Source organism: Microtus ochrogaster, chromosome 24, assembly GCF_000317375.1.
Source record: "Microtus ochrogaster isolate Prairie Vole_2 chromosome 24, MicOch1.0, whole genome shotgun sequence".
Taxonomy (NCBI): Eukaryota; Metazoa; Chordata; class Mammalia; order Rodentia; family Cricetidae; genus Microtus; species Microtus ochrogaster.
The window spans coordinates 36,792,567-36,817,542 of NC_022024.1; the positions used below are offsets into that span (position 1 = coordinate 36,792,567).

At 46.2% G+C, this 24,976-nt stretch overlaps 1 protein-coding gene across 2 annotated transcripts in view; it reads right to left on the reverse strand.

Annotated features, from left to right (window-relative positions):
* The window catches only part of Syn3 (synapsin III), a 391,824-nt gene that overhangs the window by 56,402 nt on the left and 310,446 nt on the right, over positions 1 to 24,976 (reverse strand). For both annotated transcript variants that reach the window (XR_003377952.1, XM_026784484.1), the window contains exon 7: positions 11,419 to 11,481. Coding sequence is in view for 1 of the 2 variants with exons in the window: in XM_026784484.1 (XP_026640285.1) it covers positions 11,419 to 11,481 (63 nt within the window). In the remaining variant the exon portion in view is untranslated. The remainder of the gene's footprint in view (positions 1 to 11,418; positions 11,482 to 24,976) is intronic.

The following is a 24,976-nucleotide window of genomic DNA, read 5'->3' on the forward strand; positions in this document are numbered from 1 at the left end:
CCATGCCTCAATTTCCCCATCTGTAAAATGTTAGGGACATGCATTTATGTGTGTGGAGCCAGAGGTCAGCCTTAGAAACTTCCACCTTGTCTTCTGAGATAGGGTCTCTCGATGGTCTGGAAGCAAGATTCAACTAGACTTAGGTCAGGGAGCCACAGGGAGCTGCCTGCCTCTGTCTCCCTAAACTGGGATGACAAGTGTATGCCACCATACCTGGATTTAAAAACAAAAGCACAGATTCTTGATCCTCATGTGTGTAAGGCCAATGCTTTGCCAAGAGAGCTACCTCTCTGGCCCCGCATTCTACAGTCTCTCTAGTGTCTATGACTGTCTAATGGTGGGGGGAGGGTGGGAGCCGGTGTTCATGTGGAACTCCTCTTCCTGAGGGCCCCAGAGAGAAAGGCTCCTGCTGACTTTTATTATACACAGTGTCCAGATATGCTGGCAGACACTGTCAGGATAACAGAAACGAAAGAGGGAAATTTTATCTGCTTCAGTGTCCCGACTCTTCTCTGCTGCTAACCTGTGACCTCAGTAAGATGAACCTTGGGAACCCTGGGAACCTGTACACATCAGGGCTTAGATCTAATTCCCAGGAAGGTTTGGAGGCTCAAAGAATGCATCCTGGCACACAGATAAGTTAATGCGCGCTCTCTCTCCTCTTTTGCTCACCACCAAAATCTGCTCTGCACTATCTCAGTGAGATCGAAGTCCTGGGAAGTTAAGACATTTTCTTAAGTTCCCAGAGATAGCAAATGGCAGAGGCAAGCTCACCACCAGGAATACTGGAGTCTGAAAGCCATGTCCCTCCTCAGCCTTCCTCTCCACATGCCATTTTCTGCTTTTGATGTTTTTGGCCTTATCAGCTCTTCAAGTGACGGGTAAGTGAAATCAAGGCGCATGCACATACAAGGAAACGGCATTTATGTTTAAATAATTGGCCCACAGGAACAGTGCTGGCCCTGGTGATGCAGGGGTCAGCAGGACAATCAGGGTTTCTTGAATCTAGGCTGAAGCTCTTTCCAGTGAACCATAGATGATGCAAGAATGTGGGAAGTGGAAGATAAGATGCCACAGAGGAAGACTGAAGCCTTGAATCCTAGGTTGGAAAATGAGCTCCCTCCTGATCTAGATGAATTTGTCTTCAACATGACACATACCAGGCTGACAGAGCATTAGAATCCTGTCCCTGTCCCGTCTGGGTCTGAGAGTTTAGAAGGGTAGTATTTTGCCGGGCGGTGGTGGTGGTGCACACCTTTAATCCCAGCACTCGGGAGGCAGAGGCAGGCGGATCTCTGTGAGTTCGAGGCCAGCCTGGTCTACAAGAGCTAGTTCCAGGACAGGAACCAAAAAGCTACAGAGAAACCCTGTCTAGAAAATCAAAAAAAAAAAGAAAAAGAAAAAAAAAAGAAGGGTAGTATTTTAGTATCTAAAGGCAGAAATAAAAGTAAGAGTCTATAGGTTGTACACGTGGTCATGCATGAGATACATATGTGTATAAATCCTCCATGGATTCTCCTCATTCATGGAAGCAGGGCTCTGGTCTTCTGCATGGGGTGTCACTTAGCCTTACAGACTTCTGATGACCAGAGGTCATGGTTCTCCTTTCTGGCAGACTCCCGGTGGGAGAAGAATCTTTGGATTCCTTAACTGCTCCCCTGGACCCAGTTCCTCCCTCTCCAGCATGGAGTTCTAAGCCCACCTCCTCCCATCTTTAGAGCAACCATGCTGGGAAGGCTCACCGAAGGGAAGGGATCTGAGTCCAGGTTGCTCAGAGCTGATGACGGCAACGAACTGGGGCAAGTGGGAGTGTGTGAGATGCTGGGGTTGCTGCAGGCACTGCACAGGGGACAGACACCTGCCTGTTCGGAACACACAGAACAGCTGCAAAGCGCGTTAGCCTGTCACTCACTGCTTGGGGCTCCTTTAATAGCAGCAGCACTGCGCATGCAAGGGAAGAGTTAGGTCTTCTAGTTCCCTATAGTCTGTTACCACCTCAGTGGCCACACCCTCCACTCCTGAGCTCAGCCAGACTGCCCATGCCTCAATTTCCCCATCTGTAAAATGTTAGTCTCGATAGTACCTTCCTTACAGAAAATAGTCAATAAATGAATACAAAACCCATCTGTCTGTCTGTCTGTCTGTCTGTCTAATTGTTTAATGTCTATCACTTAGACTAGTTCTTGGACAGAATAAAATCAATATGACATTAGATTTTTTATTATCATTATTGTGATTATGATAGTCTTTCCTTACCCATAGTTTTGCTTCCCACAGCTATTTGTGAAATTTGAAAATATCAAATGGAAAATTTCAGGAATAAATAATTCCTAAGTTTTTGTCACATGCCATTCCGAGGGAAATGACAAAACTGTGTCCCAGCCTCCTCCCAGCTGCTTCTGGTGTGAGCCATCCTTCTGTGGCATTCCACGCAGTATATGCTACCTTCCCGTGAGTCATTCAGCAGTTCTCAGTTGTGAGAACTACGACTTGGGCTGATGGTTCTCAACCTGTGGGTTCCCACCCCTTTGGGGTTGGCCAATCCTTTCACAGGGGTTACCTAAGACCACCGGAAAATCGCAAAGTTACAGTGATGAAGTAGCAATGAAAATAACTTCATGGTTGGGGGTCACCACAACATGGGCAACTGTATTAAAGGGTCATGGCATTAGGAAGGTTGAGGACCACTAGGTTGGGTACTACCATGCTTGGGGGTCAAGTGAACCTCATTCTACTTTATGATGACCATGAAATACACAAGAGTATTATCAATTTGCATATGTCAAAGGGAAGCCATAAAAACTGTAGACATAGGGTTGGTACTTTTGTGATTTCAGGTCTCCATTGTGGGTGATAGGACATATCATTCCTGGATAAAGGAGACTTCTGCATTGCATTGCATTGCTATCACAATGACTACATATCTGTCTCAAAAGTATGAATGGGGCCAAATATCTCAACTTTCATTTCTTCTCACTTTGGGGGATATTCTATTGCTGTGTGGCCTGAGCAAGGTGTTGCTCCTCTCTGAGCCTCAGGTTCTTGTTTTCTGAGAGGAGTGCCAGAATTCAAGCTCAGACAGGGAGAAACTGGGAAAGTAAAATTTAAGGCAAGGCTAGGGTAGAACTAGCTCCTTGTGCTGGAAGCTGCTGCCTGTATTTTACCCAGAATTTAATTAAATTCCTTCCCTTTTGTTTGTTATGAGCAACTGCCTGTTTCAGCTCAGTAAGTGCTTAATCAAAATAATAGTTCATATTTGCTATGGACGTTGAAGCTCTCTTGCAGTAAGTGTATACCAGCTTTATCTGCCACCCTCCATAAATAATACATAAAATGAATACAGATTGATATATCTATTCTGGTGTCATTACAATCCAAGGTGGGACTTTACTGTCTCTGTGTTAGAGGAGTGGAAATTGAAGTATATGTAACCAGTGCATGGGAACTCCGGATTCAGGCCAGAACCTTGTGAAATACTCCACGTGTATTCCCCCATGCCACCTTTGGGACTTAGACTCTACTCTTGCTTTGTTGAGGGGAAAAAAAAAAAGTCTCACTATGTTCCCTAGGCTCGCCTCTAATTCCTGAGCTCAACCCACCCATCTGCCTTAGCCTCTCCCAATTGATGCCTTGAACTTGTTTTCCAATGCTGATGGTGTAATAGTTAATGTTCTCATTGCTGTGGCAAAATGACAGACATAATCTACACCAGCAGAGAAGGGCTGACGCTGGCTCACAGCAGGGAGGTCACGGTCTCAGGAGCTTGACACAGCTGGTCACAGTCAGGAGGTGGAGAGAAATGGCTGCTTAATTGACTGTTTAATTGACTTCCTGCTTTTTATTCAGTGTGGGACCCCAGCCCAAGGGAAGGTGCACTCACTCCCAGGGGCGAGTCTCTGCCTCTAGATCTCTAGATAAACCTTTCTGGAGACCCCCCTCACAGACACATCTAGAGCTGTATTTTCCATGACAATTCTAAATCTCACCAAGCTGACAAGGAATATGAGCCATCATGGATGTGATACATTGTGCTATTCTTTTCAATTGATTAAAACTATAGAAATTCATCAGTGAACAATATAGGGCCATTTTTTGTCTGTTTTTTTGAGAAATGTCCCACTAAACAGACCAGCTAGGTATGCAGTAGGCTAAACTATGTAGTCTCTAACTTGTAGCGACCCTCCTGCTTCAGTATCCTGGGTTTGGAAATTATAGTCTTGAACCCTCATATTTGGGATTATGGTATCTACACTGGGAGTTACCTGTGAGACACAGAAACTATTTTCAAACTCTTTGCACCTACATATTAGTCTCAATCTTAGGGGTCCAGTGTCTGAGGTTAAGACAAGGCCTGGGTAATGGTAAGAACCTTCTGTTGAAGAGGGAGGGCTTTCTAGTTTTCTGATATTGCTACAAAGTTGCTCCTTAAAGCTGGACTGACCTTGGTCTCTGCCTCAGCCTTCTGATTGCTACAAAGTTGCTCTTTGAAGCCTGACTGTGTTCTCTACTTCAGCCTTCTGATTGCTACAAAGTTGCTCCTTGAAGCCTGACTGTCCCTGGTGTTTGCCTCAGCCTTCTGATTGCTACAAAGTTGCTCCTTGAAGCCTGACGGTGCCTGTTCTCTGCCTTGCCTACTAGATGAATATAGCGTCCTCCAGGTCTAAATGTCCTTGTCCATGCCCGATGCTTTAGAGAGTGCTGCTTACAGTGCCCCTAGTCCTCCTAGACTAGACAGCTCTTCCTTTCATGAGTTGTTCATTACTGACCAACCTGTCAATATTCTAGCTGGGCGCTCATCCTTCACTCTGGAGATCATGGTTTATGTCTCTATCCTCCAAGCTGGTTACATTGTAAGACCTTATTCCAAAATGTACCATAACTATGGAAAAGGACACACAACAGAAACGGCAGTTCTGTGAGTAGTTACAAAACAAACATCCCTGTAGGATCAACCAAGTCAAGAATGGTGCCCACTTCTACCTCAGCTCAGATAGCACTTGTCTTCCACCCTGAAGGTAACTTCTACCCTGACTTGTTTGTTTGCAATGTTGGAGATGAACTGGGGCCTTGTGCAGGTTGGGTAAAGATTCAACTACCAATCTCCAGATCTGCCTTTTTTTTGGGTTTCCTGGACGTTTTATCACCTAAAACTATCCCAGGGAACCTATAGCTCCCTGAAGGCTTTCAACTTCACGTGAGTGAAATTATCTAAATCAGCCCACCTTGGTTTCTGACTTAGTTCTGTCAGTGGTGTGTGCATGAGGTTCATGTATGCTCTATATGTAGTTTAGCTTGCTGGTATTGCCGAAACATTCTGCTTGCATGAACACACTGTGATTTTTGTCTACTGCTGACAGATGAGTTTTGGAAAATTAACATCAAAGCTACCATAAACTGCTTGGGTTTGTATATGATGCATTTAGAACTCGATACACCCAAAGAACTCCTTTGTCTTCGACTTTGTAGACAAGAGGTTCTGTGTCCTTGCCAACACTTGGTGTTATCAATTGTTTTGTTGTTAGCTACTCTGATGGTTATATATTTCATTTTCTCAACAGATAATAGAGTGAGTGTAACCCATGCATATTTGGCATTTGCTGATGGTTTTGGCAACTTGGCACTCATCCTGAACTTGCAGCCAAGGGATAAGAACTTGTAGTCTCTGGAGCTGTTCAGTCATCTCTCTCCTGTTAACTTCAATTGGGTTTGGGGTCCTCAGAACAGGTCAGGAATCCTTCATTTTATGGACAGCTACTATCCACTAAGTGCTCCCTTGTTCATGCACTGAGATTCAACTTCAGAGTTTCTCCTAATCCTTACACTCAGCATGTGACATTATTTTCACTTTACAGAGAAAGGAACTATGGTGGGGAAGGCTAAATAAGGTAACTTACAGCATCTCAACTCACAAGCAGTAGAATCTAGGCTCAAATGAAGATCCTTAGCTGCTATGATGTGCTGCTTCCAAAGAGGAAAACATTGAAAACGTAATAATGTAAAGACTATAAAAATCTGCATCTGTGAATGCTCACATCCCTTATATAAAATGACACAGTAGCTGCACCTTCTGTATATCTACAATATGTAGCACCTATACACACTTGCCACACATTTAGTAAACAATGGAACAAAAAATAGACATTTTTAGTACAGAGGCATTTTTTTTCCTTTCGGTTTTTTTTCAAGACAGGGTTTCTCTGTGTAGCCCTGGTTGTCCTGAAACTTGCTCTGTAGACCAGGCTGCCCTAGGGTTTTTCTCTGTGTAGCCCTGGGCTGTCCTGAAACTTGCTCTGTAGACCAGGCTGGCCTGATCTATATTCATTTCTGGTCTGTACTTAGCTGACTCCACAGTCACAGATCGACTGACACAGAATCTCCTCTAGACTTTGAAACATGTCAGACTCTACAATCACCACAGCACCACCTGGGTTCCAGGCTTGTAAAATTTTCAACAGGGGAAACAAAATCATTTTTACCCAAATGAAACGATTTTTCCTTCCATTTGACACTGCTGATGTTCGGGGCTGTGTAGTTCTTTGAGGTGGGAGGCTATCTTGTGCCGTGTGGGGTGTTTATCAGTGCCCTGGCTTCCTCCTGGTAGGATCCAGAAGGACCTATGTTCTCCCAACTGTAACAACTAACATTGTTTCTAGAATTGGCCCAGTGTCCTTTGGGAAGTAGACCCTCAGCTGCTTATTTCCTCTGACTTATGGAAAGCCCACAGTGTACCCCACCCCATCCTAGTTCTCTTTCTGTTGATGTGATAAACACCATGCCCAATAGGAATTTTGGGAGGAAAAGGATTTTTGGCCTACATGTCTCAGTCACAGTCCATCACAGAGGGAAGTCAGGGCTGGAACCAGGAGGCAGAGACTACTAAGGAATGCTGCTTACTGGCTTTCTCCCCACTGCTTGCTTAGTTTACTTTCTTTTACCACCCACCTGCCAAGGGATGGCACTGCCCACACAGATCATAATCAAGATGATGCCCCCTTGGACTTATCTATAGGCTATCTGATGGAGGCAATAATTTGGTGTAGGAGGTCCTTCTGTCTTTGTGTTTCTTTCATTGGTTAATAAAGAAACTGTTTTGGGCCTGTTGATAGGGCAGAACCTAGGTAGGCAGGGAAGACAGAACTGAATGCTGGGATAAAGAAGGGTGGAATCAGAGAGACGCTATGGACCCGTGGCTGAAGATAGATGTGCTGAGACTTTGCTGGTAGGCCACAACCTCGTGGTGATATACAAATTAATAGAAATGGGTAAAACTAATATGTAAGAGTCAGCCAATAAGAAGTTAGAGCTAATGGGCGAAGCAGTGATTTAATTAATACAGTTTCTGTGTGGTTATTTCTGGGCTAAGCTAGCCGGGTGGTGGGGACGGACAAGCAGCCCTCTCCTTACAACATGTTAAGGCTTCTTCTTCCCAAATGACTTTAGGTGTGTCAAGCTGACAAATAAAGAACCCAAACCCACAAAACAAAAACTAGCCAGCACACCCATGATTTTACCCTGCTTGTCTAAGCACCCCCAAATTCAGTATTTCACTAGATTTTGATTTCTTTGCCCCATGGAAGAACACATGTTCTTTGTTTTAATGCAAGGGAGTTAGCCCATCTCTATCTTGTTTATTTCTGGTTTATTGGGATTTTTGACCTCCCAGGTCCACCAGCCTTATACAGCTTTCCCATGCCATCTTGGCAGCTTGATTGTGTTCTTCTCAGTGGCACAGTCTTACTCATCACCACCACTGACCATTATTTACTTGACTTTTGACATCAAGCGTCAACTCATTCAGACGTCTTTCCCATGTGGTTTGGGAGGTGAATGGCTCGGGAGGGCTCTGATGTCATGAATGAATTAATCCACTTCTTGAATTTTTATGATCATGTTGTGCTCTACTCAGAACATTTCCATATTGTGTTAAAAAGGGTTCTTTCAGCTAGCCCCTGCCTGAGAGAATCCGCTGTGGCAGGAGACTCCATATGCTAGGTGGGATTGAGTTCTTCTTTAAGCTCTGCAATCTTTCCATAGTCTCCCATCATACCCCATGTATAAATATTCTCTATTTATTTACTATTGAGATAGGCTCTCATTGGGCAGATCAGGAAAGTCTTGCACTCACGACTCTACTACCTTAGCCTCCTGAGTACTTGAACTATAGGTGTCATCACACATGACTTATTCCTTACTTACATATGAGATGGTTTCCACAATGTTTTGAGGACAGGGACTGGGTCCTATTGGTTGTCTGACTCCCAGTGTAGAACAGGCAGAGGTCTGTGGTGTACCACATGAGTACATGTGCTTGAGGGTGGGTCAATGATTGCACCCATTGGGTCCTGAATGGGCTTTGCAAAACACCAGGGTCATTGATACCTCCTTACTAGGCGTCTTCAGGGCATGCTTTTCCTGCTGGTCTCCAGCCACCCATCTCTCTTCTTATGAAAAGGTACAAAGACTAAAGGAGCTACGTGTTGTGTTCTTTACCCTCTCGGCATGGACATGACATCATCTGCTCAGTCAGCTTTCCCAGAGTGTTCTTTGCAACTTTTCTCATTTTACATCTATGGGGAAGAGCCCCCTTTCCTCCGTGTCAGCATTCTTGAAAACCCATGTTTACTTTGGTCTATGTCACCTTCTCAGTTTGGAGACTGACTTCTTGACCTTGGGGACATCCCTCTTATTGACGCATGACATTCAACTCTCTAGGCATTTCCTTATTTCCACTTGGTGCTTATTTTAAGCTTTAGTGATACAATTAAGTCCTTGGGAACCCTCTGACTTTACCAGAGTCGTTCAAGATGGTGATGGTGGACAGATGGCAAGGGGCCACGAGAGAAACAGGCTCAGGTGACAAGAACTTGGTGGCTCTTTGGACATGGAGAAGGTGGAGATGATTCATGTTTCTGAGTTGTTTGTGTTGGAGAGGGAAGATCACCCCGGGGCTGGGATGTGCTAGTCAAGCACTCTACCTCTGAGCTACCCTCACCCTTTGGTTTCCGTTTTGAGATAACGGAATGACAGGTTTCTGCTCCAGATATGGAAGTCACAGGAGAGGAGGAATAAGAATGGGGGAGGGGAGGCGGAGACAATGGACATTGTTTGGGATGTTACCATGGAGACAAGGTAACAAAAGACAGGAGGTAATTGGAGATACAGGAAATATGACTCAGGAGGTATTGACATGAGGATGACAGCCGAAGCTGAGGGAGTGCTTATGGCGCGGCCATGGTCAGGGATGGCGCAGGAGAGTTTGTCCTTTAAAGACACTGGAGACAGAATCATTGAAACTGAGGAAGAAAGCCAGGAGAAGAACCTGAATCAGAGGCCACTAGGGAAAAAGTCTGGGGATAAGAAGGGATGCTCAGAAAGCTTAAGTGATGTAAAGACATCGGTTCAGGACAGAAGAATTAGCATGGATTAGCATGAAGGCATTGGGAACCATGGGGAGGGCGCTTTCCACCCAGATGGTGGGTGAAGGAGTGGGCAAAGAAGGGATAGGCTTCTAGAGGAGGATCCACCCATCCACCAGGCCCCATGATTAGCATTCAGACATTTACTCTGCCTTCTCCCAGAGACCTAGCAGGACAAGTCAGCAGCAGCAGCCAAGATGCTGTAGCTGTAGCTACCACAGTTACCAAGTAGAGCACTCTCCCTAAGTAATAAAAGGCAAGCCCTTCCTGACCCCCCACTCCTCCTGCTCCTCCGTCAGAGGCCGGCCTCTGACAGGTCCCCAAATAAACCTCTGTTGCTTGCTGTGACCTTGTGGTGTCCCTCAGTTCCAACCGCCAAGGTTGCCTTCCTACCGCCCTTAAATTTACACCTATCCCAGGTCCTGAGATACAGGAATGAGAAAAGAAGCAAACATTCCTCTCTTTATCCTGTGGATGTTCCATCCAAGGAGTCTGGACAGAGGTCCATGGTTTGGATATTAACCCCCCTCCCCAAACTCAAGTGTTAAGTGTGTGTCCCCACTGCAGCGATTTAGAAACGGAGGCTCAGGAGGGAAGATTGGGTCAGGAGGGCTCAGATCTCATCAATGAATTCATAGCCTAAAGGGTTTGAAGGGCAGTAGGTTTGTTACTCTCATTCCTTTAGCTGCCTTGACAAGAACAGTTTTGAGTCAACACACCCTCTGTGCTGTGGTAAACTGTATCAGCATAGGCCCCCCAAACAGGGCCAAGTGGTCATGAATCAAAAACTCTGAAACAGGCAGAAATAGTCAGACAGACAGACAGACAGACAGACAGACAAACTTCCTAGAAGCTCATTTTCTTACACATTTTGTCACATGGACAGTAGGCTGATGTGCACAGAAAGACTCACTTTAGAGGCTGTTCATTAGAACCATCATCTAACAGATGAAGGAGCCCGAAGGGGCTGGTTTAGAACTTGCCCCACCCTACCCTGCCTCACCCTAAACCTTTGACTCTCTCCTTATGCCACCTGAATTTGAAGAGCACAGGTAGGAAGGGATCCGGGGGGCAATCTGGCAGGTAGAGAAGAATATAGATATAAAGTGAAGAATTGTACAGCTGTCTGAGCTGGTCAAGGCAAGACCCCTCCCCTCCTTGGTCATTTAGTTCTTGCTGAGGCCCAAGAGGTATCTTGCTATAGCTTCCCACTGCACACAACCCTAGGATTGGATTTTCCTCTTGTCTGGGGCCCACCCATCTCTCTCTCCTCTCATGGGAGATAGGCACACGAACCCAAGCTATCTCCCAGGGGGTATGACGTTGAGAAGAGAGACCTCAGTCAGGGGTCCAAAACCAAGTTTAGCTTTGAGACTTGCAACTGAGAGGCTGACCAGCACAGCTGCCCTGGATGTCATCTGTGACTGTTTAAAGTACTTTGTTTAGTTTGGCAGAAGCCTGCTGACTCCAGGGCTCCTGTTGGGAGTCCTGTTTGCACTGGTGCTAGCCCAGCAGGTGATAAAGGGACAAATAGGACAGGAGCTTATAGCACTAGAAGATAATAGCTACTTGACACAAAAAGAGTCATTGTCAGCAAACATTTTTCCTTCATGTCTCTTAAGTTATAACCGTGGAGAACTGTAAGTTATCAAATGAAGGTGATGTTCACAGCCCAGGCTGAGGAGAGAGACAGTCAGTGTAAGCTCTGGGGAGTCATCTGGGAGCAGAGGGAGGTGGATTGTAGATTACTTCTAATACTCTCTTCCGGAGACTGTGCCAGTGGGGAGGGGCAGCAGATAGTTTGGGGGAGCCCTGGGGGAACTACATCAGTGCAGGAGGGGCAGCAGGTAGTTTGCGGGTGTCCAAGGGGTCTGCACCAGTGGGGAGGGGCAGCAGACAGTCTGGGGGAGTCCTGAGGGCTGTACCAGTGGGAAAGGGGCATCAGGTAGTCTGGGGAGAGGTGGTTATATTGACTGCATGCAAAGCACTTCTCAAACCTTACCTTTCCCATGCCAGCATGGGCATGTCCCAGCTTGATCACCACGGGGAAGTGCGGGGCCGTGAGCTGAAAGACACAAGAGGAAATCACTCATTATTACTCTCAGAGCATTGCTCTGGGCTGTCTGTTCTGTAGGAAGGTTCACTCACAGAATGTTGTCAGGGATCCCCACAGAAAGCTCTGCAGGTGTTCAACCTGTGCTCCAGAACACCTGTGTGCACCTGGGTTCTCAGAACCAGCTTGCCTGGGAGCACCCAACAGTCTGTAGAGATAGAGGTGTTCCAGACAACTGATTTAAAATTCTGACATGCCAGGCAGTGATGGTGCACACCTTTAATCCCAGCACCTGGGAGGCAGAGGCAGGAGGATCTCTTTGAGTTCGAGGACAGCTTGTTCTACAAGAACTAGTTCTAGGACAGGCTCCAGAGCCACAGAGAAACCCTGACTCGAAAAAAAATTAGTAATAAAAAATAATAAAATTCTGGCTTTACCCTAGTGCAGCTGCATGCAAAACATGGCATGGATCCATGTCTGTTTCCTCATTGGCAAAATGGGGATGATACCAGTGTTCACACATGGAATGGTCATGAAAACGACAGGAATTCTTTCCTAGTTTATGTTCATGGGTGCTTTGCCCACATGTATGTATGTGTACCGCACGCGTGCCTGGAGCCCACAGAAGCCAGAAGAGAGCATTGGGTCCTGTAGAACTGTAGTTACAGATGTTTCTGGGTTGCCTTGTAGATGCTGGGAATCGAATCCAGGTCCTCCGGAAGAGCAGCCAATGCTCTTAACCGCTGAGGCATCTCTTCAGTCCCATGTCGGGAATTCTAAAGCTTTGAGTTCAGAGGATGGCAGCTTCATTTTCCTGGCACACTTCTGCCTCCCATAATACTCCAGTGCCTAGCAAGACTCCTTAAAACTCATAGCTTTCTTCCGGGCACTGCAGGAGTTCAAGGCCACTCTGCTGCTAGCATTTATCAGTTATGTCCTATAGGCACTGTGCTACGTAGCCTCACGACGGTGGCTTCTTCGGAGCATTGCACTGTTTTCCAGGCAACTGTCCTCGCCTGCCTGGTGCCCTGTTATATTGCCGGTCTCGCAGACATTTCTAATGCCAACACAAGGCTGAATACAGAATCTGTGCTTCAATCTGTTCTGTCAGCATCATTTTCTGGAGGGGTGTGGTCCTCTCTCCCTTTGATACAAATAAAGAGTGCCGGGAGGAGAGACCGAGAGGAAACCAATGCTCACATCTGCGCTTTGATTTGTTCCTTTCATGTCATTCCTATGTCGTCTGAAGAGTGTTTGCTTGGTTTGTAAGAGTCTATTCTGGTTTGCTTGAGGTCAAAGGTTATCTCTCCTTGCCACTTAGCAATGATGTCAGTCTCTTCCTTTTGGATCACGCTGTCCCGCAACAGGGGCCATCACATCCCCTTCTCTAGGCTGTACAGATAGTCTGTCACCCTGTCCTGAGGTGTTCCCAGCAATGCACTTGTCCCCTGGGAGCTCATCTTTTCCCTTTGGGTGTCTACTACACAATCTTGCTCAGTGGTCATCTGTGGGTCACAAAAACCACCAAACGAACTCAGGTGCAAACTTGATTGCATTAAGACAAACCTAAGAGATGAATGGAGCACACTTCTGAGTGTGTTTGTGAGTGTGTTTCCAGAGGTGACTAGACCGTGAGACTTTGACCTAACGGATGATCGATGGTGGTCTCATTGATCGAGGTCAATGGATGACCTTGGCGGACTCAAAGCAGGATGGCACTGCTGGGAGCTGGTAAAACATCAGCGGTGGGTTCTTGTTGGAGGACAACACCCTTGCTCGTGGGAACTACGTCCTGCCCCGGCCCCTTACTATTCCAGTGCCACTCTGTTCCCTCTCCACGATGTTGGGAGCCATTGCAACACCCCCTCCCCACGATGGACTGACCCATAGGAAACGGTGAACCACAATAAATCCTTCCTCCATTATGCGTCTGTTTCAAGTATTTTGTCCTAAGAATGAGAGAGGAAAAAAAAAAGCAAGGTATACATCATCTCATCATCTCCCACAATGCCTCTTGAGGCAATCTGAGGAGGCACTCAGTATTATTACTATTGTTGTTGTTGTTGTTGTTGTTGTTGTTATTTAAGCATTTTACAGATAAGAAAATTTTGCCAGCTGAGAGCTGAGGACTTCAAGTGAGTTCGGTAATTCCCAAGCTCAGTTTGGATAATTTTCCCCCTATTTCAGTCTAAATATTACCATGTTCCTGTACTCAAGGTGAACCAGTTTGTCTTTTTAAATAAGGAAGTAACATTTGATTTTGATACCAAAAGCAATATTCAGTCAGTGGAAAAGTTTGGAAATAAATTGCAATAACTTATTAAGTATAAAAAGGGGCAATAACAGTTGTCCCAGACTTCTCGTCCGCTGGTCTGAGAAAAAAAAAAAAAGCCCAATAGTTGCTTTTTATTTGTTCTGTTTTTATGAAATTGAGAGCACAGTGCATATCCAATTTTATTTCCCACTCTTTGTACCCGATAATAAGCGGTGAGAACATTTCTGGTGGTTATTATTTGTTGGTTTAACAGTTATAAAGTAATTCCCATCTGAAAGAGACTTCAAGAGCAGCTTTGGGCCATCACGTTGATGAAACAAAACACTGCCCAAGCAATTGAAAACCATGATATGATTCTTTCCTTGATGTAAGCCGTTCCCTCCCACCCTAGGGGAACCAGTGTGTGGATTCTGTGTTTATTCTTCCCCTGCATCTATTCATAACCTTAACATCATATAATTTCTAACATTGTGCCTCTTTAAACTTCAGCTTTTCTGCTTTTTTGTTGTTGTTGTTGTTTTTTTTGTTTTTTTTTTTTTTTGAGACAGGGTTTCTCTGTGGCTTTGGAGCCTGTCCTGGAACTAGCTCTGTAGACCAGGCTGGTCTCGAACACACAGAGATCCACCTGCCTCTGCCTACCAAGTGCTGGGATTAAAGGCGTGCACCACCATTGCCTGGCCCAGCTTTTGTGCTTTAAAAACATATTCTTTTACAATTTCATACACACATGCACCACATACACATGTGTGTGTGTGTGTGTGTGTGTGTGTGTGTGCACTTGCACTAACTCTGGGAGGAAGAGGGAGAGGTACAGGAAAACTGGGTGATGGAAAAGGAGATTAGAGGCTCTGGTTCCACAACGCCCGCTGATCTGGGCTGGAACAAGATGAAATCATAACCCAAGGGAATCATGACCACACCAGGAGGAACACTGTCTGGGTGCTCCAAGTTGGGTAATTCCAGTGTTAAGACTTTGTGATGGTTAGCACTGGTAGTGAACTTGAATGGATTGAGAGACACCAAAGGAATCAGTAAAGCACAGCTCTCTCTGATGTGTCTGTGAGGGCATTGTCAGTCAGTTAGATTGCAAGGGCTATGACCTAAGCAATGGTTAATCTATTGATGGATTCAGACTTTGAAAGATATAACCTAAAGGCAGCGCTATATTCTTATTGGCTAACTCTTACATATTAATTTAACCCATTTCTATTAGTCTGTGTATTGCCACGTGGCTGTGGCTTACCAGGTAAAGTCCATCTGGCTCCAGCAGGGCTACATGGCTTCTCTCTGACTCCGCCCTCTTCCTCCCAGCATTCAGTTTAGTTTTCCCCACCTAGCTTTGTTCCCCTATAGCTCTGTTATAGGCCCAAAACAGTTTCTTTATTAACCAATGGTATTTACAGCATACAGAGGGGAATCCCACATCATGCTTCCATTTCCCAGTGCTGGGACTACAGGTACCTGCTGCTACACTCAGGATTTTATGTGGAGGATAGGGATCTGAGCTCAGTTTATCATGCTTATGCAGCAAGAACTTCACCATCTTCTCAGCATATATTTTTCTGGCATGTGTTATTCATGCCTTTTCTAGCTCAGATGGCCAATCTCACCTGCCTAGGTGCTTTTGAGTCTTGCTCACACATCTGTCTTTTTACATACTTGTTGCATATAAATAGTTGGCATTGTATTTATTTTTTCAAACGTATCTCTTTCTCACTTGCTTTTCCAATGCTGGAGATGGAGCCCAGGGGCCTGCCTTGCCACTGAACTACACCTCTGCCCACTCTTACAACTCTGCATATTATACCATGCACATGCTTTCCATCGTGACAGGCACAGTCTTAACACAGTCATTGCAATAGCTGCACCACATTCCATGTGCATCTGTGTTGTCTGAGGTTTCTAACCTGTCTGGTTCCCGCAATCGTTAAGTCCCAAAGAAATCACAAAGAGGTCTACATTAGATATAAACTGATTGGTCCATTAGCTAAGGCTTCTTATTAACTCTTATAACTTATATTAGCCCATTGTTCTTGTCTATGTTAGCCACGTGGCTTGGTACCTTATTTGGCGGGGCAGTCACATCTTGCTTCTTCTGTGGCTGGGTCAGGACTGCAGACCAAGCTTTCCTCTTCCCAGAATTCTCCTGTTCTCATTGACCTGCCTCTACTTCCTGTCTGGTTGTCCCATCTATACTTCCTGCCTGGCTACTGGTTAATCAGCGTTTATTTAAAATATAAGTGACTGAATACAGACCATTGTCCCACACCACATCTGTCCTGCAATACTTGAGCCACTTTCCTGGGGATGAACTAAGATGTGTATGGTTCTCTCTCTCCATCTCCTTCTCCCCTTCCTTCCCTGCTACTGCAAACCAAATCCCACTAAACACTTTTGCTCACACGTCCTTTGAACTATATTTCATCTCCAAGGGGCTAGACTTGGCGCTTTTCAAGGAGAGATATGCAGAATTTAGAGACATTGTGATAGGTTTCTGTAGCAAGTCATTTGATCTCCAGAAATGAAAGTCCTGAATCATGTAAAGAGTCCGCCCATGAAAATGACATCTCCCTGACTAAGATGGTTTTCCAGCCAGGAGTAGAACCAGGGATCACTTGTGCAATGTGCCTTAGCTTCTCTCCTTCCTCACCACTATAGATGGAGAACAAGCCACTCAGCACTGGCCCATGGCTGCTCATCTCTTCTGCCATGTTCTTTCCCCTCCATACTGTGTCTATGGATCCCAAGGGCTGTTTCTATTTCCACCCATTTGCCACAAGTCAGCCCCTCCCCAAGCACAGACAGGTCACAGAGGACAGAAAACATCTTGTTGGCTAGGCTATTTTTTCTCTTCCCTTCACAACAATAGCTTTATTTAGTTTCCTTGGGGATGGCTTCTCAGGGACCCTTTTCCCGGTCCCATGGCCCCAGACACTCCAGAGTTCAGCACTGCCCCATGGCAAGAGGCCTGACATCCTGTTAGAAAGGGGACAGATCCATCTTTGAAAAGAGATTCTCCACCCTGATAAGGCCTTACTCAATAGTACCCAAATAAGCTAAAATAAGTGGGGCGGCCCTGTGTTCTTGCAGGGTGTTCCCTTGGGAAGATCGGAGTCCAACAGGCTTAGCCAAGGCCAGCATTCTATCGACGACATCCTCACGCTGAAGCTGGAACTCTACAGTGGGTGCTTGGGGATGGTCTATGCAGCTTCCTACCCAAGGCATTCCCTCTATACTCTGGGTAATGGAGATTTATGCATGTGAAGGTTTGCATCCTTGCTGAACATTGCTATGGCTTGAGTGTGTCTCCAAGGGTTCATGGAGGAAGCCTGGTCTCTAGCTTTTTGTTGAGGCATCAGGACCTTTAAGAGGGGGTACCAAGTTGGTCTTTGGAGGGGGGTTTTAACTAGTTATGTGGGGCCTGGCTAGCTCTGCAAGGCGGGGTTGCGGAAGAGCTCAAATCAGGGCCTTCCCTGCTGCTTAAGCTCCCTCCCTCATCATATGATCACACACTGTTCTGGTTAGAGTCATGCGGGAAAGGGGAGCCACAACTGAGGAGTCTATGTCTGTTATTGATTGTGGTTGAGACCTGAAGACTGTCCTAAGGTACAGATCTGGCCCAAGAAGCCCAGCAGACACCTCAGACTTAACCTCATAGCCAGTGTTCTGACATCCAATCACAAACAGCAATCACAAACATCTCCAGTCACTTGTCCTGCCATGCACCTGGATGCCTAAGATAGGCATGGCACCTCCCCTGACTTCCTTAATTCCAACACTAACCAGGTCCAGGGTTGGCACTCAGGAAGGCCGAGGAGGTGTTTGCTGAGTGCCCGTGGCCTCTCTGCTCTGATAATCCCACCTCTGTCTCACCCTACCTCCCACTGCTTTTAGTGTCTTGGAAAAACACTGGGAGCAAATTTGGAATAATTAAACTGATCATGCCTACCGACAAGCAAGCATTCCGTTCTCTTACATTTCCTGTTCCCCTGAGCAATGCAACGGCCAGAAGCAAACCCACAGGCTGGCAGCATCTGGCTGCAGACAAGCTCTCCTTGTTTTCTCACCTGTGTGAGCTTAGGGTTCACAGTAGGCTCAGGCTGCCAGGATATTACCCTTACCACCTCAGGGACTCTCTAGGTGTTGCTCACATGCAGAGGACATCCTCAGTGGAAGAGTTTGTCTGGGAGGAGCCAAATGATCCTGAAGGGGCAGGATACAGGAGACCACCTTCATGCTCCTGAAGATAGGCCGCCTCGGGAATCCCCAAACTTCTGGGCTGCCCACGGCTCTTTCCTCTCCTTTCACCTTCTTCCTGTCCTATCCTTTTATTTATGTTTAAAATTTTTTTTTATCTTTAGCCATGGTCTAACTATACCACATATGCACCCTATCTTCCCACAGGAGTCTCTTTGGGAAGGTTTTTTAGCTTCTTTGGTTGGTTTGAATAAAAATGGCCCCTCTAGGCTCTCTGGGAGTGGCACTATTAGGAGTGGTGGTCATGTTGCATGTAGGAGGTGTGGCTTTGTTGGAGGAAGTGTGCCACTGGAGGTGGGCTTTGAGGTTTCCAATGCTCAAGCCAGGTCAGTGTGCCATTCTCTTCCTGCTGCCTGTGGATCAGATGAGGGGCTCTCAGCTGCCTCTCCAGCACCATGTCTGCCTACACACCACAGTAATTCCCCTTCATATGATAATGGATTAACCCTCTGAATGTAAGCCAGCCCCAGTTACGTTTTTTTTTTTTTTTTAATAAGGGTCTCCATGGTCATGGATGTTTCATCACAGCAATAGTAACCCTAACTAATACACCTCCCAGGTGCTTTGTCTGTAAAAGGAATGAAGTACACACCAGCACACCATTGTTGTGGGATCCGAGTCTGCATGTGAACCACACATGTTTGGATTTGGACCCCACGTAGTTCTCTGTGGGCAACAGAAATGGCATTTCCTGAAAATCAACCCCAAATACCCTAACCTTACCATCCATTCCAGCTAATGGACACTGTTTTAAAGTTTTATTTATTTATTTTTTTTTTTAGAGAAGATCTCTGGGTCCCACTGAGGCCAGGTTGGCCTTGGACACCTCCTGCATCCATTTTCCCAGTCATGTAACATGCCTGGCTCAATATTTGGCCATGTTGAGGCTCAATTCAGGGATTTCATATATGCTAGGCAAGAATCTGCTGATGTAGGAAATCCTTCAGCAAGTAGCCTTTAAGTTTCCCGCCCACTTGGGCATGACCTCTTATACTATAAATGCCGAGGCTACCTTTTAGTGTCTTTCATAGGTAAGAGACAACCGAGACCCAGGCAGAGGCTAGGGCCTGTGCTGAAGGGTGAGACAGGTCTCCGGCTAATGAACGTTTTAAGAGGATGTCTGATTCGAGAAGCCATATCTGTTCTGCGTTCTCCTGGTGGCCAGCTGTGTTTTGCTGCAGCCTTATAGTAGACACACCCTACTTAATTCCCACGAGCCCCATCACATTGTTGCTACTTCTGACTCATGAACCAGAACCCTAAGACCTAATTAAACAATCGTTCAGCTGATGCTGAAGCCAAATCCATGCTTGAGGACTGAACTGTTTCTCACATTGGCCCTGAGTCATAGGGATGACCCAGACCCTACTCTATAGAGAATCATGGGATGAATGGAGCAGTGGGTCACACAAGATTGATTTCAACTCAGTTGTGTAGTCCGGCTGGCTGCTTCAAGAGGAAAGGAGTATTGAAGAGGTTATCACAGACAACGAGCAAGGTGGTATTTGGACTAGATTTTGCAGATAGAGTCAGTTTGCCTAATAAAGAAAGGGCCATTCCAGGCAGATGTATCCATGAGGAAATGACATAAAAATGAAAACTTCAGAAGGTTCGGGAACCATCAGAGCCAACCATGGGGAAATCCTGCGAGGGAGAGGCTAGCCAGTATCTAAGCTCAGTGACGACCTCACTTTGTTACTGCTCTCTCTCTAAATGAGGGTAGACACATAGTCACTGCGTTCTCTGCATGTTCAGGGGGTTTATGCTAAAAATATGAGTTTATAAAATGTACACATTTAAACCAAACCACAAATCTGGTTACTTTGTTTTGGCTGCCCGCCTCCCTGCCTACCCAAACCTAGAGTTTCCAAAAATGAAGTCTTCTCTTCTTCTTTCAGGAACACATGTTGAAGCGTTTTCAGATGAAAGGACACAATGCCTTGAGCTTTCTTTAAAATAATCCCGTGCGGTCTGGATGTGGAAGTGAGTCTGGCGTGGTCACAGACGGGGTCTGAACTGGAGCTGAGCAGGGGCGCAGGCATAGTGCGGGGGCTACTTTGTGTTCATGTGTGTCTGACCATTTCCATTACAAGTCATTTTATGTGTGTATGTGTGTGTTCATGTTTGCACACATGTGTGCACATGGAAAGCATCTTCCTTAATCTCTCTCCACCTTATTTTTTGAGACAGGGTCTCTCAGTGAATCTGGAACTCACAAATTTGGCCAGACTGGCTGGCCAGTGAGTATTAGGATCCTCCTGTCTCTGCATCCTCAACTCAAGCATTGTGTGTGCCGTCATGTTTAGCTTTTTTTACGATGATGCTTGGAATCAGGTCCTTATGCATGTGTGGTGAGCATTGTACCAACTGAGCTATCGCTCCACTCTCACAGACCATTTCTTTCAGGGTCTCTCTCACTCAGTGTGGACCCCCAGAGTCCCAGAATGAATATCATAGCTAGGTAGGAGCACAAATGATGGAGTGGGTGAGCACAGGGCATGAAGCCAAACCAAAAAAAAATTGACTCAGTGGCTCAGGCTGCAACCTGCAGGTGGTAGGCACCAGACAGAGCTGATACTATTCAGTTTTCACTCAGGAAAGGGCACCCAGAATACTGATTAGCAGGAAGGTAGCAGTAATGGGTAGGATTCAGGAAGGTCTGGGAACAGATGAAGAATCCAGCTGAGGCCTGTAGGTTGAGTGTTGGCAGCTTGCTGTCTACTTCATATTGTCCCTAGGTTGTGCTGAGGTTGTGTCCACGGCTTAGGATGGAGGCATGAAGCTCCTAGCGGATCTTTACATCAACACATCTCCAATATAAATAAATTTTAGAACAGGCAATTACCTACTGGACTTGAGGCTGTAGTCTTGTCCTCCTGGCTACCTCTGAGATAGGACAATTACAGGTTCAAGGCTTGGAGTCTAGAGAATAGGTGATGCCTTGTGATGATAGGTTCATGAGAATTGCCCACTGGCCAGACCAAGTGTGACATCTTGTCCTGCCTCTGAGCCCTTCCTCGTTCAGACAAGCTGCCTGATGGCAGCTGGCTCTCTATGAATAGAAAAACCCAGGGAAGCAGAGGCTTTCTCAACTGCCAGATGAATGAGCCAGCCCAGGTCTGACCCAGCCTAGAGCAGCCTCTCCATAACTGTCTACAGGCTGAAGAAATGGACGTGAGATCACACCAGTGTCTGAGGAGGAGGGGCGGGGGCTCCGTTCTCCCATAAGATAAAGCCATTTCCTCTTAGCTCCAAAGCTTCAGAGAGGCATCGCTTCTGAATTAAATTCCAAGTGGAATAGGGCTGGGCAGAAACAAACCATTAATATGTCAACCCTTTCAACTTAGGTCTCCATCTTTCTCTTGGCTCCTTAGTGTGGGGTTTCCTCATTTTAGATGGATGGTGTGATTCCCTCCATTAGGGGAAAAAAAAACCCTTCTAGATGCCTTTAAATCAGGCAAATGAGTATGGGCTCCCTGTTTCATTTTGAAGATGTGGGACATGCCAAAAGGTTTCTGGACTGAATATTCAGTGACTGCATAATGGACCAAGGGATAATGGCCAAAGCCCCTAAATCACTCACCAGACAGGACAGTCTCAGCCACTGGGACTTGGAGACCCCTGGCAGCACTGTGAGTGGAGTCCCCAACACATGGAAAGATGGCGGGGAGTGGGAGATCTTAGCAAGAAAGTAGGCTCACACTCGAGGAACTGATGGTTCTGAATGGACCAAAATCCTTTAGCTCACTCATCATCTGAGTGCACTCAAAGATATCTCTATCTAACGTAGGGACAGAGGAAACTGAGGCCCCCATCTGTAAAGTGTTGCGGGGGTGTGGATTCAATATTAGCACTTCCTTTCTGAAATTTATTGTACCCACTGGTAAAACAGGTCTGAGTTGGAGAGTTGCAAAAACATGGTGTGGGGGGGATGGCCTGGTGATGGCCTGAGAATCGGTAGGTGGGCTGTGTTTCCTCACTCACATCTTGTTTATCATTTCAGATATTCCTATTTTTGATAGCCTCTCTCTGCAGGACCATTCTCAGGAATGCCTGGGGTCTAGAGCTCTCTTTCTCTCTTGCTCTCTCTGTCCGTTTCTTTCTCCCCATTTGCATGTAAAGGTGTGAGCATATATGTCAGTGCATGAACTTGTAGAGGTCAGAAGTCAACCTCGAATGTCATTCCTCATTATCTGTCTGCCTTGTTTTTGGAGACAGTCTCTCCTTGACCTGGAGCTCCTCAGTTAGGATAAGCAGACTGGCCAGCAAGCCCCAGTTAGCTGCCTGCCTCTGCCTCTACAGTGCTAGGATTGCAAACCCTTAAAATGTGGATTCTGGGGTTTGAACTCAGGACCTGTTGTTGCATGGTGAGCATTTTCATGGCTGAGTTATCTCTAGCCTTAGATCTTTGCTTTTCAAAATGTGCAGTTGTAGAATCTGTAGATCATCAATCACACATCTCATTTACACTCCAGATTGAGGGCTCAGGTCCTACATTTTAACAGGATGCTCAGCTGATGCAGGTGCAGGTTTGAGATTACTGGTCTACCTAACTATGTTGGTAGCTAAATCTTGTTACTTCTGAAGTTGACCCATTTATAAAAGGAAAGGGATTAATCTATTGACTTAGAGAATTAAATTCCTATAAAGATCAAAGCCTGTTAAGCCTTGAGTGAAGGCTTACTTCCGAGCTTTGTTTTTTTAAACTTGCACTTCCACTTTCTTATTTCCAAAGTGTTCTCTGCCTTTCCTTAAATCTTTTTAACAATAACTATGAAAGCACCGTGTGTGGAGATAAAGGATTTGAACTGGAAAGAGCGCCATGATCACAGTCTTGGGCCTCAGTTTTCTTCTCTAAGGAGATTATTGTGCAGACTGAAGCACGAGTTCCTTCTCATGCCTGACCTTGGGTAGGAAAGGGTCACTTGCCATCAGGTCGGGCAGGGGACAGCTCTTAACTGGAGGCCCAACAGTGCTGGAGTAACTTCTGTCTTTCTTCTCCAGCAAGCAGAGAGTCAGTCTCAGGGCATCTCTCTGTGCTCCCGGCTCACATTCATCCTGTGCACGCTTTAGGGTCTACTCACTCCTCACACCCAGAGACTCATCAAGATCTCTACTATGATAGCCAACTTAAGAGGATAGATCCGAGACCCAGAAAAATTGAGACACTCAGAACAAAGATCCCGACTAAAGCCCTCACGAAGGGTTTAAGGCACCAGGACCTTGCAGGTGGAGTTGAGGGTGGTAATATTATTGGCTCCCACACCAGCTGCTTGCTTCAGACATTTCACTGACATCCCTACAGAAAGGCTGGACCAAACCCTGTACGCACATGGCTGGGATGGGGACAAACCTCATAAAAGGCCCTGTTTGCTTACACTCTGCACAGCTGGGCTGGATTAGTCCAGCTATGTCAATAGCTTTGGAAAATCAGCAGGCTGGAAAAGCCCGCTTGGTCTTGAAGAGTGCTCCCACTCAGACTTATCTGGGTCTTCCCAATGCCAACGTCTCGAACTTGTGGCTTCGATAGAAAAAAAAAAAATCATCACTTATAGAAATCTTTCTCAGTTCTCTGTGTAAAGACCCAACTGGGAAGGGTGTGGGGCTGGGTTTCCTCTTTCCCTTCTCATTCTCATTTTAGGGAGACCCACCTCTCCTAGCTGGGAGAATCAGATGAGCAGAAACAGCAAGGCTCTGACCACTGATAGGGCTCCTTGTTCTGGGCTGCTGGGGGCTGTGTTCAGAGTACCCTCCGTATGAGAAGAGGTCTAGCTCAGGCAGGGTGGCTCCTTGGCTTCTGCTTCACTTCCTTTGCCATTCTTCTTCTCTTTGTGTTTTTTTAGAAGTGAGTGCAGGGCCTCATGGGTGCTGAGCAAGTACACTACCTCTATCTAAGTTCTTGCTAAGTTACACAGCCTGGCCTTGAACTTTCAACCGTGCCTCCACTCCAGAGTAGCTGGGATGAAGGCCTTTGCTACTCTGCCAGTCTCTTTCTTCAAGTGAGCTGGGGTGTTCTTGTGGAAGACTTAGAGCACTGAAAAGTTTTTGTTTTTGCTCTGTTTTATGTACAAGAGGAAACAGAACCATGGTCACTGCTGTAAGAAAGTTCAGCTTAGAGCACAGCAGAAAATCCCTGCTCATGTGTTTTGGTCATCACTGACTGACTTTGCAACTAAGTGCCAGCGATTCAGTGGCTGTGAAGGAGACTTTCTTTCATGAGTGCCCTTCCCCAGAGTGGGACCTCTCTTCTACCCTTCACTTTGGCCGTGGAGCAATCGGTAAAGGCAGGGCTGGGCTGGGTATTTGGTGGAAGAAGGGTGAATGGAACCACAAGCAGAAGCCTGCCAAAGAGCAAATGCAAACACGCCCCCTCCAGCACACAGTGGCAGTCTGTCTAGAGATATGTCTCCCAAAGCTGGGCATTTGAGCACTTAAAAATCAGTTGGTGGCACTGTTTGGAGAGGTTCAGGCGGCACAGCCTTGCTGGAGGAAGCATGTCACCAGGGCCAGGCTTTGAGACAAAAAATTTCTTGCCACTTCCCAGTTTGCTCCCTCTGCTTCACGCTCATGGCTGATATGTAAACTCCCAGCTTCCTGTCCCGTCTCCTACCACCATGTCTTCCAGTTGATGGCATGTTCGCTCTCCATCTTAGCTCTCTGGAACTGGAAGTCAAACAAACGCTTCCACAAGTTGCCTTGGTCGTGGTGTTTCATCACAACAATAGAATGGTAGCCAATACAAAGACCCTGTTGTTACCCCCACTGCTCTGGTTTGATTTCTGCTGTGATTAAACACTGACCAGAACAACTTGGGGGGGAAAGGGTTTGTTTAGTTACATGTTCCAGCTCCAGTTCATCCTTGAGGGATGTCAGGGCAGGAACTCAAGTAGGAGCCATGGAGGAATGGGCTTACTGGTTTGCTTACCATAATTTGCTCATTTTCCCTCCCTCCCTCCCTCCCTCCCTCCCTCCCTC